At 37.5% G+C, this 23,089-nt stretch overlaps 2 protein-coding genes across 8 annotated transcripts in view; one reads left to right on the forward strand and one right to left on the reverse strand.

Annotated features, from left to right (window-relative positions):
- Positions 1 to 15,039, reverse strand: part of LOC137043092 (semaphorin-7A) — a 49,063-nt gene extending 34,024 nt beyond the window's left edge. For 2 of the 6 annotated variants that reach the window (XM_067419196.1, XM_067419195.1), the window contains exons 1-7: positions 14,865 to 15,031; positions 10,902 to 11,041; positions 9,853 to 9,891; positions 7,412 to 7,504; positions 7,254 to 7,332; positions 937 to 1,029; positions 721 to 854 (exon numbers count right to left, since the gene is read on the reverse strand). In XM_067419196.1, coding sequence (XP_067275297.1) covers positions 721 to 854; positions 937 to 1,029; positions 7,254 to 7,332; positions 7,412 to 7,504; positions 9,853 to 9,891; positions 10,902 to 11,041; positions 14,865 to 14,961 — 675 coding nt within the window. In that variant the 5' untranslated portion in view covers positions 14,962 to 15,031. Of the gene's footprint in view, positions 1 to 720; positions 855 to 936; positions 1,030 to 7,253; positions 7,333 to 7,411; positions 7,505 to 9,852; positions 9,892 to 10,901; positions 11,042 to 14,864 lie in introns of all 6 variants that reach the window. The other 4 variants (XM_067419194.1, XM_067419193.1, XM_067419192.1 and 1 more) reach the window with 4 other exon arrangements.
- Positions 1 to 23,089, forward strand: part of LOC137043098 (synaptotagmin-11-like) — a 69,815-nt gene that overhangs the window by 41,069 nt on the left and 5,657 nt on the right. The window contains exon 1 of one of the 2 annotated variants that reach the window (XM_067419209.1): positions 22,008 to 22,087. The exons of the other annotated variant lie outside the window; for it this stretch is intronic. Within the exon in view, the coding sequence (XP_067275310.1) occupies positions 22,072 to 22,087 (16 nt within the window). The 5' untranslated portion in view covers positions 22,008 to 22,071. Of the gene's footprint in view, positions 1 to 22,007; positions 22,088 to 23,089 lie in introns of those variants that run through there. 2 annotated transcript variants of the gene reach the window in all.

Here is a 23,089-nt window from a genome sequence, read left to right on the forward strand (position 1 = left end):
TGTATGCGTGTGTGAGAGCGGCAGAGAGATCATAGAGAAATGCGACGGCTGCGAAATTGCAGGCACGGCTCGCGGCTGTTATTTCAAATAGCGCAGCATATTTTAAACTAATGAGGCTCGGTGGTCGGTCAAGAAAATGTTTAGTTTTCGCCATCCCTAGTTCCCGCAAAAGTTGAACAGTCTGGAAACCTATACATTTATTTATTCTGCTTTTGAGTTGAAGTGACTTCAACTGCAATTCATCAACTGGCCACTAGAGACCAAAAGCCAGTCGATCCCATAGACCCCCATGTTAAAATGCCCAAATTTACAGCAGAAAAAAACATGTTTACAGTCTGGGACAAATTGTGGTTTTGGTCTATATGGCTAATTTTGACCTTCATGACGACTGTGAGGGGGTGAATGTTTTTCTAACTCATTCGTTTACGTTATATAAAGCCTTAAAGTTCTGCATAATTAGGGGCGTGGGCACTTTGAGTGACAGGTGGACAGCCATTTGTCTGCTGTCTGTTAGTCATCGAGTCACCTAAGCTCCGCCCACATCCCGCCTCTTTTTACGCTGCCAAATTGGCGACGGCCAGCTCGCCTCTACGCTTCAGAATCCTATGGGGGACATTACGGACACTACAGCCATGTTTACAATCGTCATTGTAAAAGTGCTATATAAATAAAGGTGATCGATTGATTGATTGATGTTTCACGGTGTGTGTTTGTGCTCACCATGCAGCACTGAGAGACCCGAGGAATCCACTGTTCGGATTCGCCATCTTTACTCTTCTGCTTCTCCGCGAAGAAGGAATAAACTTTGTCCTTGTGTTGGCCTTTTCCAGCAATCAGCTTTAAGTATGTTTGCTCTAAACGTTAGAAAAGGGATAAAACAGAGTGAAATGAAAATACTCATGACAAGTGAAAGATGAGTTTAATCTGATTTCTCACCTGTTTGCGTCGACTGAGACCAAAGGTTGTAGTTTTTGTCCTTGTTTATCCTGTACAATCCCACCTCAGACTTGGTGAAGTACACCATTTCACCTGAAAGGTCAAATCAAGACGCAATGTATTGTATTTCTGTAGTCAATCATATTTCGAATATTGCGATGGTTTCTGAGCTGTGCGGTGTCCAGAATAATAATCCTCCACTGTGTGTTAATAGGCCAGAGGAGAACTGAGTCTGGGTTCTCCAAGGTTTATTTTTCTCCATCATGCCCTGATGGAGTTTCGGTTCCTTTGGTCGCCTTTGGCTTGGCTTGCTCAGTTGGGGACACTAACATTATGATCCAAGTTATTCAACTAAATATACAAATTAGGTCTTATTTAATTCTATAAACTATAATACAGATCTGACAACATTGTCGCTCTATGATAAATTAAAATAAGCTGATAACATCACTGTTTACTCCAGAACGACTGTACAGCCAAATCTAATTTTGTCGCAATATTGTCCTGTTTGACACTGAAGCTGTTTAAAACTATCGTCACTGTGAATGCGCGATATAAATAAAGTTGCTTAAGTGATTGATCGATTTTTTTTTTTTTTTTTTTTTTTTTTTTTTTTTTTTTTTTTCAGGGTAATGTCACGTTTAATTTTTTACCAGAAGGCGTACAGATTTGTACTGTTGTTTAACCACTTCAGCTCTGCACCTGTGGGTCCACAATTGCATCATAATCTTTTTAAAATATCTATAACTCGCGCAGCACAAAACTAGACATATATGGTATAATTTGAAAGATTAGAACCTCAGCTTTCTTAATAACCCAATAACTTCTGCATTTATATTACATAGAGGAAAATAATACGGTCTGAATTCGACCCCCCCCCCCCCCCCCAATGAACCCCCTCTTGAGAAAATCATGCAAATAATATAAAATTTCATATTTTTATCTCACAAACACACCTAAAATAGACAAGTCATATATCAAATGAAAGCTGTCAGCCTCAGGAATATCGCTGAGCTGTTAATTTCACCGATCCAATAATTTACAGTAAATTTATTATCAAAAGAATCACAAAGATGGAAATGACTCCTTTGAACAAGCAAACACATGAGTCATATTCCTGTTCGGATCACAAACTCGTTGTAAAGCTACTAGCCTCAAACCCTATATTAACTTGTTCCTTACGTTGTTTGCTTCAAAATGAGACTATTTTTACATGTCTGTGAGCAAGTATGGCCAAATGACACTGTAAAATGACACCGATGTCCAGATCAAAACATGTGATGCAGACAAATACTCTTATTACTGCTAGTTTTGATTGTCGGTGTTAGCCACGATTTTTGATGATGTCATCACATATTGCATCATGCTACAAAAAAACTGAGAATCTCAGCTCTTTATAGACATGTGGATCAGGATTCTAGACCAATCAGAGCCCGAGATCTCCCTTTACAAAGTTGAAGAGGCGGAGCGTTCTTTTCGATATCCTAGTGGCCAGTTGATGTCAGTGCAGATGAGTCGGAGGAGCTATTAGACACTTTGGTCAGATAAATCTCAATAACTTTTATTTGCAAGGAGATATCAAGAAAATTATTTTCCCCCTGTTTAGTGCCAATTTATAGAATCAACAGAAACTTCCAAAAAGCTTGGATCCCAAAATGATAAAAAAAATATATAGATTTTTAAATAACAAATTAATTAAAAATTAAATATTTTTTATCTATGTTCATCATAAGATTGTGAATATATACAATATAATATATGCAATATTCCACCACTGTGTTAAAATTTAGAGTTTCTGTAAAATCAGACCATTTGTATCAGTTTACTCCAATGTATGTGTGTAGGGCGCTCTTTTAAATTCAGATATTCGTAATTCTCAAATAAATGCTAAATGTGCTGCAGAGCTGAAGGGGTTAACAACATGCCAACTGTTCTGTTGACACAACCACAAAAAAAAAACGTTCAGTACCAGTACTTTGTCTCCTGTGCAGTATTAATTTCATTCAGTTTTGTCAACAACCTGTTTTGACAGATGAAAACGAGACGATGCCTAAATAAAAACTAGTGTTGGATGACAAAAACTATAGGGAAAATCTATTTTTCGTCAAGGAATAAAAATGAGAGGAAAATGTACGATTAGGGAAGAGATCCAGTCAGAACTGATTGAAGTTTTTTGTACTCTTCTGGTTTTATTTCTGTGTGTGTGTGCTATTCTTGCTCTTCTGTAAAGCACTTTGGTCCGCCTGGGGGCTGTTGGAAATTTGCTATACAAATAAAATTGAACTTGAAAAACACGGATCTGTTGAGTTCTCCAGGCTCACGCAACAGCGATTCAGAGCGGCTCAATCAATAACACGCATTTATGAGCGGTGATCTTTATGAACTAATGCTGAGGAAGAATAATCACATTGTTTACTGTAACATACATTTTAGCGACATGTTAATTCATGCTAACCAAATGTAATTCATGTCTACAAAAAGTTGTCATCACACTCACAAAATCACGTGACATTGGCGATCCGAATCATGAATCGATTCGCTGACTCATAACCGTTTGAATCTTTATCTGAGGATTGAACACAAACGCGGAAGAGAAGCCAATGCTGAATAAAGTCGTAGTTTTTGTTATTTTTGGACCCAAATGTATTTTGGATGCTTCAAGAGACTCTAATTAACCCACTGATGTCTCATATGGACTACTGTGATGATGTTTTTATTCCCTTTCTGGACATGGACAGTATAGTGTGCATACACTTGCATACGCTCTCAGACTAAATATAAAATATCTTAAACTGTGTGTGAAGATGAGCGGAGGTCTGACGGGTGTGGAGCGACATTAGGGAGAGGAGTTAATGACAGACATTTCATTTTTGGCTGAACTAACCCTTTAATTTTCAAATCTTGTAGTGTGTGCAGGTTTGAGATTTGAAAGAAGAGTCTCCTGATGTGTGTATTGCGTTCAGGTTTCACAACCGGGTAAGATTGAAAAACTCCTGTGGTCCGAGTCTGATGTAAGAAGGCACAGACCTGAGCATTGTGCTTTCAAAACACATGATGTGAGGGTGGACAAACCATCCGGCCTCATTCCTGTTGGTTAAATTATATACAGTAAAACTAAATAAGGGTCAACGTCTGTCTGTCTATATATGGAGACAAACTAAAGGGCATCAGCACACAGACAGCTTTAGTTCCTCTATCAGTTCCTCTGTTTTAGTCACCAGGACATTGTTTATGAGGAAATAAACAAATGTGCAGAAATCTCACACTGTACAAAGCTCAACAAGAGACACACGATATTGCCAAAAGTATTGTGCCGCTCCTCCAGATCCCTGAGTTCAGGTGTTCAGTCTCTTCATGGCCACAGGTGTATAACTCCAGCTCTAGACCTGCAGACGCTTCTACACACATTAGTGAAAGAATGGGTCGCTCTCAGGAGCTCAGTGAACTCAAGCGTGGGGCCGTGATAGGCTGACACCTGTGCAATAAGGCCATTCCTGACATTTCCTCACTACTAAATATTCCACGCTCAACTGTTAGTGGGATTAGAACAAAGGGGAAGCCATTGGGAACAACAGCAACTCAGCGTTAAATCCCAGAGCGGGGTCAGCGCATGCTGAGGGTCACAGTGCGCAGAAGTCTCCAACTTTCTGCAGAGTCAACAGCTCCAGACCTCCAGACTTCTGTGGCCTTCAGATGAGCTCAAGAACAGCGGAGAGAGCTTCATGGAATGGGTTTCCATGGCCGAGCAGCTCATCCAAGCCTTACATCACCAAGAGCAATGCAAAGCGTGGGATGCAGTGGAGTAAAGCAGCCGCCATTGGACTCTAGAGCAGTGAGACGTGTTCTCTGAGCGACCAATCACGCTTCAGTCTGACAATCCCATGGACAAGTCTGGGTTTGGCAGTTGCCAGGAGAACGGGACTTGCCTGACTGCATTGTGCCAAGTGTAAAGTTTGGTGGAGTGGGGATTATGGGGTGGGGTGTTTTTCAGGGCTCGGCCCCTTTAGTGCCAGTGAAAGGAACTCTTAATGCTTCACCAAGACATTTTGGACAATTTCATGCTGCCAACTTTGTGGGATCAGTTTGTGGACGGCCCCTTCCTGTCCCAGCATGACTACGCTCCAGTGCACAAAGCGTCGCTCCATAAAGACATGGATGAGGAGTTTGGTGTGGAGGAACTTGACTGGCCTGCACAGAGTCCTGAGCTCAACCCGATAGAACAGCTTTGGGATGAATTAGAGCGGAGACTGAGAGCCAGGCCTTCTCGTCCAACATCAGTGCCTGACCTCACAAATGAGCTTCTAGAAGAATGGGCAAAAATCCCCATAAACACACTCCTAAACCTTGAGGAAAGCCTTCCCAGAAGAGCTGGAGCTGTTAGAGAGGGTGGGCCGACTCCAGATTAAACCCCACGGGTTAACAATGGGAAGCTTGTGTGTGTAAACTATGAAAAATGTCCTGTTCCTCACACAAATCAACAAGAATTGTGGTGTTTTGGCCACTTTTATGCATTTTTTCTGGAGCTTAACAGAGCATCGTTAACATTCTGCTAAACGTCTCCATTTGTTCGAAAGGAGATGAAAGTAACATAAAATCCATCAAATGTCCTGTTGGTTTTACAGAGTGTGAGTTAAACATTGTTACGGTTATATGCATTATAAGCAATAAACGCAAATGCCTGTGCATTGCCTCATGAACATCAGTAACAGCGTTTCAACATGTCAAACTAGAACAAACACGCAACAGTGTGTGTGTGTGTGTGTGTGTGTGTGTGTGTGTGTGTGAAATCACACTAGAACGCTGTTTCATAACGTAAGCTATTTGACCAAAGACTAGAGCCTTATACTTCCTCTGCTCTGGAATGGAGAGAGAGAGAGAGAGAGAGAGAGGAGTGTTTGAGAAGCCAAGCACAATAGCCTATTTTTAAAATAATAACAATTCTCCCATTATGCTCCGCTATATTCCTAACAATAAAGCCATTGGGTTGTGAGGAATCTGAGTGGGTGATCAAATATAACATGTTGCATAGCAAAGCTCTTCAATACTACAAATATTCAAGATATGAGGCCACTGTTAAGTTCACTTTCACTTACCGAAAAGCTTAACTTATTATTAATCATCTTTTTCTGAAACTAACTAATGTAAAATCATGCTGACATATTAACAACATGCTAATTAATGCTAGTAATGTGCTAGCAACATGTAAATAATGTTAACAAAATTATAATTTAGGCTAGCAACATGTAAACTAATGCTAACAACATATTAAAACATGTTAAATCATATTAAAAACATGCTCGTTCATTCTAGTAACACGTTAAAACATGTTTATTCATGTTAAATCATGTTAGCAAAATGTTAATTAATAACAACATGCCAGCAACATGTTAAATCATGTAAATTATAATTTAGGCTAACATGCTAATTAATGCTAAAACATGTTAGACCTTGCTAATTTATGTTAACAACATTTTAAAACATGCTTATTCATGCTAATGCTAACAACATGGTATCAAAATTTTAATTAATAACAACTTGCTTGCAACATGTTAAATCATGTTAACAAAATTATAATTTAAGCTAACATGCTAATTAATGCTAAAACATGTTAGACCATGCTAATTTATGTTAACAACATTTTAAAACATGCTTATCCATGCCAAAACATGTTAATGCTAACAACATGGTCTCAAAATGTTAATTAATGTTAACATGCTGATTCATTCTAGTAACATGTTAAAATATGTTTATTCATGTAAGCATCATGTTAATTTGCAAACGACGTTAAATCATATTAACAACAAAAATTGTAAAACTTTTATAAAAACATGTTAAAACATGTTTATTCGTGTTAAATAATGTTAGCAATATGCTAATTAATGTTAACAACATGCTAGCAACATGGTCATTCATGTTAAAATTTGCAAACGTTAAATCATGGTAATGTTAAAACGTGTTAAATCATGCTTGCAACATGCTAACAACATGGTTAATTATGTTCAATTTTGCTAGAAAAATTCAAAATCATGTTAACAAAATAATGCAAAAAATTTGTTAAAACATGGTAGCAATATGCTAATTCATGATAGCAGCATATTAAAACGTTAAATCATACGTCTGTTTTTCTGACTTCATGCCTTCAAAACATTTACGCTTTAAACTACTTCAAACGTAAAACCTTCTGGCTTTCTTGAACCATCATCAAACTTTACTCGTCTAGTTATTTTTGCAATTCGAATAAGTGGCAGCAAAACTGCAGCTCAAGCGTGTGTCAGCGCACAACATACATGAAAACAAATACACACACCAATACTCACCGACGAGTAATGACGGCTCGTTAATCTTTGGCTGATAGTTTTCTAATTTGAAGCAGTCAGTCAGGGAATAATCGGATTTCTGGAACAAAACGCATGACTTAGCTTCGTACTTTCCCACCCGTTTACAATACGATGCTTGGAGTAAAAACAGGACATACCAAATAACAGCACTTCGTATTTTCATGATCTGATCCGCAGTAGAACAGATTTCCATCCGATCCCTGATTGAGCAGCGAAAGCGTGAACGCACACTAATGAAAAATCAAATGTTTAGTCACCCATTCATGCTAAATCATGTTAGCAACATGCTAACTAATGCTAACAACATGGTAATTCATGTTAATCTGCAAACAACATTCACCTCATTTTAATAACATGCTTCTAACGTACAATTCTAGTAATATACTAGAAAGATGTTAAAACATGTTTATTTATGCTAAATCAGGTTAGCAACAAGTTAACTAATGCTAACACATGTTAGCAACATGCTAATTCATGTTCATTTGCAAACATATTAAATCAAATTAACATGCTCATTCATTCTTGTAATTTTCTAGAAACATTTTAAAACATGCTTATTCATGTTAAAACATGTTAACTAATATTAGCAAAACATGGTAATTTATGTTACTCTGCATACAGCACGCTAAATCACATTAATAACATGAAAATTCATTCTAGTAATGTAAAATTGCAGTGTAATTTTCTAGAAACATGTTAAAACATGATAAATCATGTTAGCAACATGCTAATTAATGCTAACAATATATTAGCAATATGGTGATTCATGTTAATTTGCAAGTATGTTAAATAAAGCTAACAAAATGCTAATTAATGCTAATAACATGGTAATTCATGTTAATTTACAAACATGTTAAATCATATTATTATGCTCATTCATTCTAGTAAAATAGTATCGAAACATTTTAAAACATGCTTAGTCATGCTAAATCGTGTTAAAACATGCTAATTAATGCTAACAACATGCTAGAAACATGGTAATTTGCAAACATGTTAAATCAAATTAACAACATGCTCATTCATTCTTGTAATTTTCTAGAAACAATTTAAAACATGCTAAATCATGTTAGCAACATGCTAATTAATGCTAACAATATATTAGAAATATGGTAATTAATGTTAAAATTCGCAAACATGTTAAATCATATTAATATGCTCATTCATTCTAGTAAAGTAAAATTCTAGTAAAATTGTATCGAAACATTTTAAAACATGCTTAGTCATGTTAAATCATGTTAGCAACATGCTAATTAATGCTAGCAACATACTAACAACATGGTAATTCATGTTAATTTGCAAACATGTTAAATCAAATTAACAACATGCTCATTCATTCTTGTAATTTTCTAGAAACATTTGAAAACATGCTTATTCATGTTAAAACATGTTAGCAACATGTTAACTAATATTAGCAAAACATGGTAATTTATGTTACTCTGCAATTTTGCATTACTAGAATGAATTAACATGTTATTAATATGATTTAGCGTGCTGTATGCAGTGTAATTTTCTAGAAACATGTTAAAAGATGCTAAATCATATTAGCAACATGTTAATTAATGCTAACAATATATTAGCAATATGGTAATTCATGTTAAATCATAATAATATTAATTCTAGTAAAGTAAAATTCTAGTAAAATTGTACAGAAACATTTTAAAACATGCTTATTCATGTTAAATCATGTTAGCAACATGCTAATTAATGCTAACAACAACATGTTAATTCATGTTAATTTGCAAACATGTTAAATCATATTAACAACATGCTCATTTATTCTAATAACGTAAAATTGTAGTGTAATTTTCTAGTAACATGTTAAAAACATACTTATTCATGCTAATTAATGTTAGCAACATGGTAATTCCCATTAAAATTTGCAAACATGTTAAATCACATTAATAACATGTTAATTCATTCTAGTAATGTAAAATTGCGCTGTATTTTTCTAGAAACATGTTAAAACATGTTTATTCATGTTAAATCATTTCAGCAAAACATGTTAATTAATGCTAACAACATGGTCATTCATATTAATTCATATTAATCAAACATGTTAAATTATGTCAATATGCTAATTAGGATGCTAATTAATGCTAACAACATGCTAGAAACATGGTAATTTGCAAACATGTTAAATCATGCTAGCAAACATGATAATTAATGCTAACATGTTAGCAACACAGTAATTTGTGTTCGATTTTGCATGATAAAATGTGTGTGCGTTAGCGGGTTCTGAGATTAAGGTGTGTGTGTGTGTGTGTGTGATGGGTAGGTTTAGGGGCAGTGTAAGGGGATGGAAAATACGGTTTGTACAGTATAAAAACCATTACGAATGTCCCCGTATGTCACAAAAAGAAACGTGTGTGTGAGTGAGAGATAAGTGACAAAGCGTCCTTGCCGTTCAAGTTTCTCAGAAAAACTTTTTTTTTCATCACCCAGAAGTTTTAAAGATAACATGGTTTTATTTGCGTGTGAACCAGTAAAGCGTGTGATGGGTAGATATCCGTCAGCAAAATTTGAACCCGTTGGAAACCTGAATATTAGACATTTGACATAAACATTAAACTCTACTTACCGAATCTCCGCTTTCATTCTTACAAAGATTCACATTCACCTAAACAAGGATAAAAAGCGCATTACTGTTAACTTCTCATATTGCAAACATATCAAATGACATGTGACTCAAGCCATGACTTTAATGAGAAACAACCAGAGCTGGACATTTACTCGAGTCCTGTACTGAAGTTCACTGTTTGAGTATCTGTGCTTTACTGGAGTATTATTTTTTCTGTAATCTTCTGACTTTAACTTCACTCCATCTGAAAGACAAATATCGTCCTCTTTACTCCACTACATTTCTATCAAGGTCCTCGAAGTGGAAAGTCGTTTCTGTTGCAGCTTTGAAAGTCAGTGATGATTTTTTTCTTCTTTAAAAGGTGTTTGGGTTTTTGGGCCTTTCAGGAATCACTCTTGTAGAGTCTCGTGAAGTTCAATGATTTCACAGCATTTATTAAACACTGATTTATAGTTTAGAGCAAAATGGAAGAAGACGGATGTCCAAATGCTCATTTAGTGGAGGATTCACATAAACAAAGTTGATTCTGTCTTCAGTGAAGGTGAACAGTGTGAGAATATCAGATGTGTATCAGTGTATTGGATCCGTGCGTTCGGCCTTAAAGTGACAGCGCTTTATAAAGAGCTTTGTAACTTTTCTACAAGTATTTAAATGAGTTTAAGTTAGTCGTATGCTAGTGTGTCAGATGGAGCGTCACTGACTGGCTTAAACCATCATAATGTGCATTTATACAACAATAATAAAATAATGCGATGACATAAAAAAGGAAATTTACTTTTGATACTTAAGTACTTTTAAAAACAAATACTTCTGTGCTTTCACTTGTAACGGAGTAATATTTGACCAGCAGTACTTTTACTCAAGTAATGAAGTTGTGTACTTTGTCCACCTCTGGAAACAAATATAAGAAATGAGGGCGATTTCAATGTTTCAAAGTAAAATATCACCCTTCTCTCTCTTCTACCTGTACCAGTTTTATATGATTTGCATCAGAGAGCAATGAAAAGTGGTTTTGCATGACTGTTTAAAGTAAAATATCTATAAGTTACCAGTTGTGGTTTGATGTCTTGTGCTGGTGTGATGGAATAGAGGGTCTCGTTTCTTCCCACCCAGATGATTTTACCACCAGAAGCGCTGACCATCTTTATGAAACCACTGTGAGGGCTTTCAAAAGAGAACCTGGTTATTCCTGAAAGAGAGACAGACTGAAGATGGACCTAAAGTGTGCATTACAACATGCAGAAGACACGAGAGGCGTTTTCCAAAAGCATGATTAGCCAAATGTGGTCGTTCCACTGAAATGTGTTGGTGATGAAGAACTTGTGACAGCGTTTTAATTCAGGAAATGCACAACGGAAATTTGGTTTGTGGGTAGTAATAACCACATGAGAATACATGTGAAGATGAAGTGAGGCTTAGACAAATTAAATATTTGACTATGTTAAAGATTAGATTAGCACTTTAAACATTGCGGAGGACACACACCGACAGACAAGACCGAGCAGTAAACACTTCCTGCCACATCAAGATGTTTGGTCTGGAAGCTCACCATTGACGGCTCAATCCGACGGGCGGATTTGTGTCAAACTCCCTCTGCACACGATAGGATAGCGCTACAACCAACCAGAGCTTAAAGGGTTAATTCACCCAAAAATGAACATTATGTCATTAACTCCTCTCCCTCATGTGGTTGGACACCCGTCAGACCTTCGTTCATCTTCAGAACACAGATGAAGATATTTTAGTGTAAAGCTGAGAAAGGCTTCAGATAGGCCTCCATTGGCATTCAGTCCATTCCCACTCACAAGACCCATAAAGGCCCTAAACACATCGACACACAGCCCATCTCACTACAGCGGCTGGACAATCACTTTACAATGCGGCGAGAATAGTTATTGTGCGCAAAAATCGAAATAACGATTTTATCCGCAGAGTTATTGCCGTGAACTCAACGCATGCGTGAGAATATGACGGAGATCCGCCGTTCATGACCAGAAGAGGAGGAGCGAGACCGACACGGAAGACAATAACTCGCCGGATAAAGTCGTTATTTTGATTTTTGCGCACAATAACTATTCTCGTGGCGTTGTAAAATGATCGTCCAGCCGCTGTAGTGAGATGGGCTGTGTGTCGATGTGTTTAGGGCCTTTATGGGTCTTGATGAGCGAAGGTCTGACGGGTGTCCAACCACATGAGTGCGAGTAATTCATGAAATAATTTAAATTTTTGGATGAACTAACCCTTTAACTTCAGAGTCGCGGTCCAAGCTGATTCGAAAGACCGCCGTTCGCCAGCTTCTGTGTTTACTAGAAGCACGCAAGCGCAACTCGGCCGTCATTATGATAAGCCCCGCCCACCGACTCGTGATTGGCCGGACCAGAGTTTGGCGATTACAGCTCAGAAGGGTGTTGAGAGTTGCTAGACGACACTCGCGGCAGATTAGATTTGCTGTGACTAGGGTGCGTCTAGATTTCTAGGCTAGGAAACACCGTCAGTGGTCAAATTCGGTGTTTTACTCAAAAATTAAATACTGCTTGTTTCCAAAACAGTAATTGCAACTTTTTACCTTAAAATTTAAACTTAACTCGCACATTATGAGCCCTAATATTGTGTTGGTCCTCCTTTTGCTGACCCGTCGAGGCATGGACTCCACTAGACCCCTGAAGGTGTGTTCTGGCCAGCAGCAGATCCTTTAAGTCCTGTAAGCACATCCCACAGATGCTCGATTGGATTGAGATCTGGGGAATCTGGAGGCCGAGTCGACGCCTCAAACTGGTTGTTGTGCTCCTCAAACCATTCCTGAAGCATTTGTGCTTTGTGTCAGGAGCATTATCCTGCTGGAAGAGCCACAGCCACCAGAATACCGTTTCCATCAAAGGCTGAACATGGTCTCAGCAATGCTTAGGTAGGTGGAGCGTGTCAAAGTAACATCCACATGGATGGAGGACCCAAGGTTTCCCAGCAGAACATTGGCCAAAGCATCACACTGCCTCCGCCGGCTCGCCTTCTTCCCATAGTGCATCCTGGGGCCATGTGTTCCCCAGGTAAACTTCTGGAGCAGTTTGAGCTCCAGTAGCTCGTCTGTTTGACCGGACCCCACGGGCCAGCCTTCGCTCCCCACGGTCATCAATGAGCCTTGGCCGCCCATGACCCTGTGGCCGGTTCTCCACTGGTCCTTCCTTGGAGCACTTTTGATAGATACTGACCACTGCAGACCGGGAACAGCCCACAAGAGCTGCAGTTTTGGAGATGCTCTGACCCAGTCGTCTAGCCGTCACAATCTGGCCAAACTCGCTCAAATCCTTACGCTTGCCCATTTCTCCTGCTTCACACACATCAACTCTGAGGACTAAATGTTCACTTGCTGCCTAATATATCCCACCCACTAACAGGAGCCGTGATGAAGAGATCATCAGTGTTATTCCTGTCAGTGCTAATAATGTTAAATCAGTGTATCACACAATTCTGACTTTGTAACACAATTTTACGAATTTAATTGTGTGAGAAAGTCGCAATCCGTGAATCATTCATTCAGTCATTTTTTGATTTAATATTGAAAGGAGAATTTTTTTAAAAGAGTGGTTTTTCGTTCAGAGGTGGAAAAATGAATAAACAGTTTTAATATTCAATATTAGCGCAGGACTTTAGAAGTAATAGAATAGAATAATAGAATAGAAAATAGTAAAACAAACTGTTTTCTCATTTTTAATATTAAATCAAAAAATGATTGAACGAATGATACACCGATTAGTCGCAATTATTGTTTTTTAATTGGTTTTGGCGGACACAAGCGTCCATATTAATTCCACTGGCCCGTGAACCGATCATCTCTTCCTCTTTATTATAAATTCCCACAGGCGTACACACAGCGTACCACAGGATCTACGTGTTTATTCACTCGTGTAAATACTCTCGAGATATATTGAATAATATGACATGTAACAGGATGAAATTATCACATTAAACACAAGTTTTAGCTCAATACATTTTGACATGTCTGGACTCCACACACACACCTGTCTCACACACTTTTTAAAAGTTGCTCCACTGCTAATTACTATGGAGGACCAAATTACTCAAAATGAAATGATTCAATAAATAATGAATTCAATAAAAGAACAATTAAATGTAAAAGTTTATTCTGAAATATTTAAATTAAATAATTAATTAAATAATTAAATATTTAAATAAATGTATCTATTTATTTGGTAAAATTACATGAAATTGTTTAATGGAAATTCATGAAATGCATGATTCGTCAGATAGGCGTAAATGCAGCATATTATTATGAAAAACGTCTTTTTGAAAAAGCGCATTAAATAATGAGAAAATTGATTTTTAAACATTGCGTGTGTGAGGAGGTAAGTGTGAAATATATTAAACAATTTCATGTAATTTTAAAAATAGACACATTTATTTAATTAATTAATTATCTAATTAATATTTAATTAAATGAATTATCTAATTATTAAATTAATAAATACATTATTTAATTATTTCAGAATGAACTGTTACATTTAATTGTTGTTTTATTGAATTCATTATTTATTGAATTATTTCATTTTAAGTAATTTGGTCCTCCATAAATTACACCATCAAATAAAAATTAATGATTATCAAAAGGAATGTTAAAAAATACAAAACAATTCAACCATGGAAAGACATCAAAACATCTCGGGAACAACTTTATATTTACCTCAGGAAAGATATTAAAGAGTTTATCTGATAAATTAACTCTAGAGAGAAGTATGGACTATATTACATACTCACTCGTATATCATTAAATACTTTAATTATGTACTTTAAATACTTTAAATTAAATAATTCTACTTAAAAAAAGCCTTAATTAATTGTATACAAATAATTTAATATTGTAGTATTTGTATATAGTGATATTATAGTATTAATATCATAACATTAATGAACATTATATTGTATAATAATGTACCAGCAGACAGGGGTTAGTCTTTTCTTCACAGATCAATGATTTAAAGAAGCAAAAGTTCGCTTACCTTCATTTTTCACCGTCACTCGAGGATCATAACGCACCTTTGTTAAACAAACACTATTAATATATATAAAGAGCACACACACACACATCCAGCCCATCTTAACACGAGTTTGACAGACGCAGCTCAGCTCGTGCTCAGCGCTTTAAAGCGTCAAACTTCCTCACGGTTAACCGGAAATGAGGGGCGGGTTCAGTCCATATTTAGTCATGATTATTAATGACTAAATTTTATTATACCACTTATTATAGAGGGATGCTGTAGTTTTGCGTATTAATTATCGAGATAACTATAAGTAAACACTCAGTTGTAATAAATACTGTCACATTGAGTCCTCCTCTTCATTTCTCACCGGACGCGTAACGAATAAGCGAATATTTCGCGTCAAAACCATTCACATCAGCCGCGACACGAATTTGCGACGTTTCAGAGCTCCAATATTCCCAAACATTCGCGGCGACAGCTGAGAAAACACCGACACTTCATCATTCAGTGAAGACGAGCTTTTCATTTTATTTAAAGGGCCGAGAGGAAGGTTTTGGGTGCAGCCAGTCTTAAAGAACAGAGTCTGAAGGGGAGGATGCTAATCTTGTACAGGAGCTCAAACTTTATCATGGCCGGTTCTGCACTTACTTTCGAAAGTCTGTGGGACAATTTGAGGATCTCCTCCAGAGACGGCAGCGCATCTGACGAGACAAACCGCGCACTTCAGGGAATCAATCGATCCGAGCAGATGTTTCCAGTCGAGTCACAATGTAAACATTTAAGCGCCACAGACGTAGCCTACTGATGGAAACACGTTCACTTTCCATAATCGCGGACACAATGTTTAGAAAAAAATTACTATTTATAAAAGGTTAAGTTATTGCTGTCTGTAGCATACATTGGGCAAACACAGCTGTAATCCCATGAGAAATGTCATGCCTGGCAAAGGTTAAAGTTGATTGAATAGCTCGTGACATCAACTGGACATTTCGTCACCTTTGTTTCCTTGTATGTGATTGGTTGAAGCCGTTTTTGTCGCCGCTAGAGTAAAAAAAAAAATCGACATCGAAACGAAAAAAATAAATGTCGTTTGTTCGCCTCAGCACATTCGCGTTCGGTGTGGAAGCGCTCATTATACACACAGCTGATCGGAAGAAGAAAAAAACCATCGCGCGAATTATTCGTACGTCAAAATCGCGTCCAGTGTGAAAGGGCCTTTCGGAAAGACCCGCCCCCTAGTTACTGTTACCATAGACTGTTACTACCCCACACGTGGTCACCACTGCGGTCAACCCAGAGCCGTCAAGTCAGCTGTAATTTGTGTTTATTTTGTATTTTTTTGCTTGTCTAATCCCACTCGTGCTCTTACGGTGTGGGTGCTGGAAGCGGTCAAAACGGAGTTAAAGACTCTGTAATTTTGCATTTGTCCATAAAAAGGGTAAGACCATAAACAACATAAAAAAAATATATATATATTGCTATTTCCCATCTTATTAGGACACATAATACAATTTAATGTTTTTTTTTAATAAACATGACTCATTTTAATTTTAATGTTTGCATATGCTATACATTAATTATTATACGTAATTTCTTTTATTGTTATAACTTTTATTTTAATATATTATTACATATAATATAGCCTATTACTTATTATACATTATTTATTACTATTAATATCATTACTTTTTGCTTTTATATATTATATGAATAATTATACATTATTTATGCATTTATGTTAATATTCATGTTAATTATCATACATCAATGTTACTTTTTTGTTTTTTATTTTAATGTTTGCACATGCTATACATTAATTATTATATATTAAGTACTTTTAATTGTATTACTATATATATATATCTGAGGGAGACAGAACAACTGTCACAGATATCTCTCTCTGTTTAGACATTATTACATTATAATAATGTAATCTGTTTTTTATTGATTATGAAATCAAACTGTTGGATACAATCATATTAACCTCAGAAATGCATCACAGGATGAAAGTAAACATTGGGTTAAAAATGCAGCTTTTTAAACGCTGGCGTTGTGTTTCCCGGCATTAACTTTGGCCTGATGGAGATGTTTGGTGTATTTTTCTGTGAGCAGATAAAGCAGCCAGGACTCATCCGTCATCCTCACAATTACTCTAACGAGAGAGAGAGAGAGAGACAGACTCATGCTAGAATGAAACTCGCTGTAACACAGAATCATGGACATGACTCTGATAAGTTAAAGGGTTTTAGAGACCATCTTCAGCCATTTAAAATAGGCAGATTTACCACCATGGGATAGGAGAGATTTATTACATTTTACACAATATCTTATGTGGAAATGACACACATCTGCCCCTTCTATTAATAATCTCAACTTTTTTTTAGATTCATTACTTCACTAGGTTGAGTTGTCTCTTCCTATCATCATCATACACACACTGTATGATGTGTGGACAGTGTGATCCCAACTAAGACAGTTGTTCTAAAGAACTGAAACATCTGTTAAGAGAAAAGAGGACTGTTTTTAATAGTGGTGACAAAAGTGCAAATGCTGCAATTAGGAAGGTGGTGCGTGATGAAGTAGTAAAGGCTAAACTCCATTATAAAAGAAAAATTGAGTCTAAATTCAGTGAGTCTGATCTCAGATCTGTGTGGAATGGAATGAAGCTAATGACAGGCCTACACAAAGGCACCAGTACTGCTACTGTGTCATTAAATGGTTTTGAGTCTGATGAGCAGCTAGCAAATGAATTAAACAGTTTTTACATGAGATTTTCTAACAGTGATTTTACTGAAAAAAACAGTCACGTGTGATAATTTGGTTAGTGATTGTATTTTTGATATTGATCTATTTAAGGTCAAATCATTATTTAAACAAACTAATGTTAGGAAAAGTCCTGGCCCTTATAACATCAGTGGTCAAGTCCTCAAGTATTGTGCTGGTCAGTTAAGTGAGATCTTTAAAGTCATTTTTAATTTCAAACCGCTGCAAATGATCCAGAATGCTGCGGCACGTCTTGTATTCAATGAGCCCAAAAGGGCTCATGTCACACCACTATTCATCTCTCTGCATTGGCTAGAGAGCCATCATCATCACCATCATCATCATCACCATTATCCACACCATCACCATCATAATCACCACCACCATTATCCATCACCATCATAATCAACATCATTATCACCATTATCCACACCATCATCATCATCATCACAATTATCCACACCATCATAATCATCATCATCATTCACCATTATCCACACCATCGTCATCACAATTATCCACACCATCACCATCATAATCACCATCATCATCATTATCCACATCATCATCACCATTTTCCACATCACCATCCTCATCACCATTATCCACATCATCACCATCATCATCACCATTATCCACATCATCACCATCATTATCACCATCATTATCACCATCATTATCACCATCATAATCATCACCATTATCCACATCATCATCATCACCATTATCATCATCACCATTATCCACATCATTATCATCATCACCATCATAATCACCATCACCATTATCCACATCATTATCATCATCACCATTATCATCATCACCATTATCCACATCATTATCATCATCACCATTATCCACATCATCACCATCATAATCATCATTATCCACATCATCACCATCATCATCACCATCATTATCACCATCATAATCATCACCATTATTATCACCATCATCATCATCACCATTATCCACATCATCAGCATCACCATTATCCTCATCATCATCACCATTATCATCATCACCATTATCCTCATCATTATCATCATCATCACCATTATCATCATCACCATTATCCTCATCATCATCACCATTATCATCATCACCATTATCCTCATCATTATCATCATCATCACCATTATCCACATCATCATCATCACCATTGTCCTCATCATCATCACCATTATCATCATCACCATTATCCACATCATCACCATCATCATCACCATCACACCATTATCATCATCATCACCATCATCATCATCACCACCATCCTCATCACCATCATCATCACCATTATCCACATCACCATCCTCATCACCACCATCATCATCACTATCATCATCACCACCATCATCATCCTCATCACCATTATCCACATCACCATTATCCACATCATCACCATCATCATCACCATCATCATCATCATCATCACCATTATCCACATCACCATCATCATCCTCATTACCATTATCCACATCATCACCATCATCATCCTCATCATCACCATCATCATCACCACTATCCACATCACCATCATCATTATCCACATCATCATCATCATCTTCATCATCACCATTATCCACATCATCACCATCATCATCACCATTATCCACACCACCATCATCATCACCATTATCCACACCATCATCATCATCATCATCACCATCATCATCACCATTATCCACACCACCATCATCATCACCATTATCCACACCACCATCATCATCACCATTATCCACATCACCATCCTCATCACCACCATCATCATCACTATCATCATCACCACCATCATCATCCACATCACCATTATCCACATCACCATTATCCACATCATCACCATCATCACCATCATCATCACCATCCTCATCATCATCACCATTATCCACATCACCATTATCCACATCGCCATCATCATCCTCATTACCATTATCCACATCATCACCATCATCATCACCATTATCCACATCACCATCATCATCACCATCATCATTATCCACATCACCATCATCATCATCATCATCTTCATCATCACCATTATCCACATCATCACCATCATCATCACCATTATCCACACCACCATCATCATCACCATTATCCACACCACCATCATCACCATCACCATCACCATCAGCATCACCATCATCAGCATCATCATCATCATCATCACCATCATCATCAGCATCACACTAAATCATCAGCATCACACTAAATCATCAACATCACCATCATCAGCATCACACTAAATCATCAGCATCACAGTAAATCATCATCAGCATCACACTAAATCATCACCATCATCAGCATCACACTAAATCATCACCATCATCAGCATCACACTAAATCATCACCATCTTCAGCATCACATTAAATCATCACCAGCATCACACTAAATCATCACCATCATCAGCATCACACTAAATCATCACCATCATCAACATCACACTAAATCATCACCATCATCAGCATCACACTAAATAATCATCAGCATCACACTAAATCATCACCATCATCAGCATCACACTAAATCAGCATCACACTAAATCATCACCATCATCAGCATCACACTAAATCATCGCCATCATCAGCATCACACTAAATCATCACCATCATCAGCATCACACTAAATCATCACCATCATCAGCATCACACTAAATCATCATCAGCATCACACTAAATCATCACCATCATCAGCATCACACTAAATCATCATCAGCATCACACTAAATCATCACCATCATCAGCATCACACTAAATCATCACCATCATCAACATCACACTAAATCATCACCATCATCAGCATCACACTAAATCATCACCATTATCAGCATCACACTAAATCATCACCATCATCAGCATCACACTAAATCATCATCAGCATCAAACAAAATCATCACCATCATCAGCATCACACTAAATCAGCATCACACTAAATCATCACCATCATCAGCATCACACTAAATCATCACCATCATCAGCATCACACTAAATCATCACCATCATCAGCATCACACTAAATCATCATCAGCATCACACTAAATCATCATCAGCATCACACTAAATCATCACCATCATCAGCATCACACTAAATCATCATCAGCATCAGCATCACACTAAATCATCATCAGCATCACACTAAATCATCACCATCATCAGCATCACACTAAATCATCACCATCATCAGCATCACACTAAATCATCACCATCTTCAGCATCACATTAAATCATCACCAGCATCACACTAAATCATCACCATCATCAGCATCACACTAAATCATCACCATCATCAACATCACACTAAATCATCACCATCATCAGCATCACACTAAATCATCATCAGCATCACACTAAATCATCACCATCATCAGCATCACACTAAATCAGCATCACACTAAATCATCACCATCATCAGCATCACACTAAATCATCGCCATCATCAGCATCACACTAAATCATCACCATCATCAGCATCACACTAAATCATCACCATCATCAGCATCACACTAAATCATCACCATCATCAGCATCACACTAAATAATCATCAGCATCACACTAAATCATCACCATCATCAGCATCACACTAAATCAGCATCACACTAAATCATCACCATCATCAGCATCACACTAAATCATCGCCATCATCAGCATCACACTAAATCATCACCATCATCAGCATCACACTAAATCATCACCATCATCAGCATCACACTAAATCATCATCAGCATCACACTAAATCATCACCATCATCAGCATCACACTAAATCATCATCAGCATCACACTAAATCATCAGCATCACACTAAATCATCACCATCATCAACATCACACTAAATCATCACCATCATCAACATCACACTAAATCATCACCATCATCAGCATCACACTAAATCATCACCATCATCAGCATCACACTAAATCATCACCATCATCAGCATCACACTAAATCATCATCAGCATCACACTAAATCATCACCATCATCAGCATCACACTAAATCAGCATCACACTAAATCATCACCATCATCAGCATCACACTAAATCATCACCATCATCAGCATCACACTAAATCATCACCATCATCAGCATCACACTAAATCATCATCAGCATCACACTAAATCATCATCAGCATCACACTAAATCATCACCATCATCAGCATCACACTAAATCATCATCAGCATCACACTAAATCATCATCAGCATCACACTAAATCATCACTAGACTGAATTGAATTCTGAGGTGTGTGTGCCTGTTTGGCTCATTTATAGCGTCTGCTCGTGGCTGTGGAGGCGAAGAGACTCGTGAGGCAGTGAGCTTGAGTTTAGTGTGTGTGTGTGTGTGTGTGTGTGTGTGTGTGTGTGTGTGTGTGTGTGTGTGTGTGTGTGTGTGTGTGTGTGTGAGAGAGAGAGCACTCAGTGGTCAGCATGACTGCAGTTAGTCAGATGTGAGCAGCGTTGGGAAGATGCAGGAACTCGAAGGTAAGAGCATTATCATCATTTTGTGCCTCGTCTGTGTTTTAATGATTGTTATTCATGTCACACATGCGTTTTTATTCTATTATTCTACAGCAGGACCATAAGCAATTATTTAATGTCTGTAAGATGTTTGGAAATTATTGAATTGGTTTTATTATGCACATTGGAGTTTTTATTAAGTATGTGATAACAACAAACAGTTGTAGAGGAGCCAGAGGTGTCTCTGATGAGGTGCGTTGAGTTATGATCATCATCATGAGCCGTTTCTGATCATGAACGCCGGGTCGTTTCTTCTGCAATGACATCAGGAGAGATGAGTTACAGAGAGGAGACGTGTGTGTGTGTGTGTGTGTGAGAGAGAGAGAGAGAGTGTGTTTGCAAATAGTCTCAGAGAGTTTTTACAGTGAGGAATAACTTAATAAAAAGAGAGAGAGAGAGAGAGAGAGAGAGAGCGCGAGCGCGCGTGTTTATGTGTGTGAGTGTGTGCGAGAGAGAGAGTGTGTGTGTGAGAGAGAGAGTGTGTGTGAGAGAGAGAGAGAGAGAGAAAGCAAGTGTGTGTGTGAGAGAGAGTGTGTGAGTTTGTGTGTGAGAGAAAGTGTGTGTGTGTGTGTGAGAGAGAGAGCGAGTGAGTGAGTGAGTGTGTGTGTGTGTGTGTGTGTGTGTGTTTATATGTGTGTGAGTGTGTGTGCGAGAGAAAGAGAATGTGTATGTTTATGTATGTGTGAGAGAGTGAGTGTGTGTGTGTGTGTGTGAGAGGGAGTGAGTGTGTGTGTGTGTTTATATGTGTGTGAGTGTGTGCGAGAGAGAAGGAAATTGTATGTGTGAGTGTGTGTGTGTGTGGGAGAGAGAGAGAGAGAAAGCAAGTGTGTGTGAGAGAGTGTGTGAGTTTGTGTGTGTGAGAGAGTGTGTGAGTGTGAGAGAGTCTGTGTGTGTGTGTGAGATTCTCTGTTAGAGTGTGAGAGAGAGAGAGAGAGAGAGAGAGAGAGTGTGTGTGTGTGTGTGAGA

This window comes from Pseudorasbora parva, chromosome 16, assembly GCF_024679245.1.
Source record: "Pseudorasbora parva isolate DD20220531a chromosome 16, ASM2467924v1, whole genome shotgun sequence".
In the NCBI taxonomy this organism is placed as follows: Eukaryota; Metazoa; Chordata; class Actinopteri; order Cypriniformes; family Gobionidae; genus Pseudorasbora; species Pseudorasbora parva.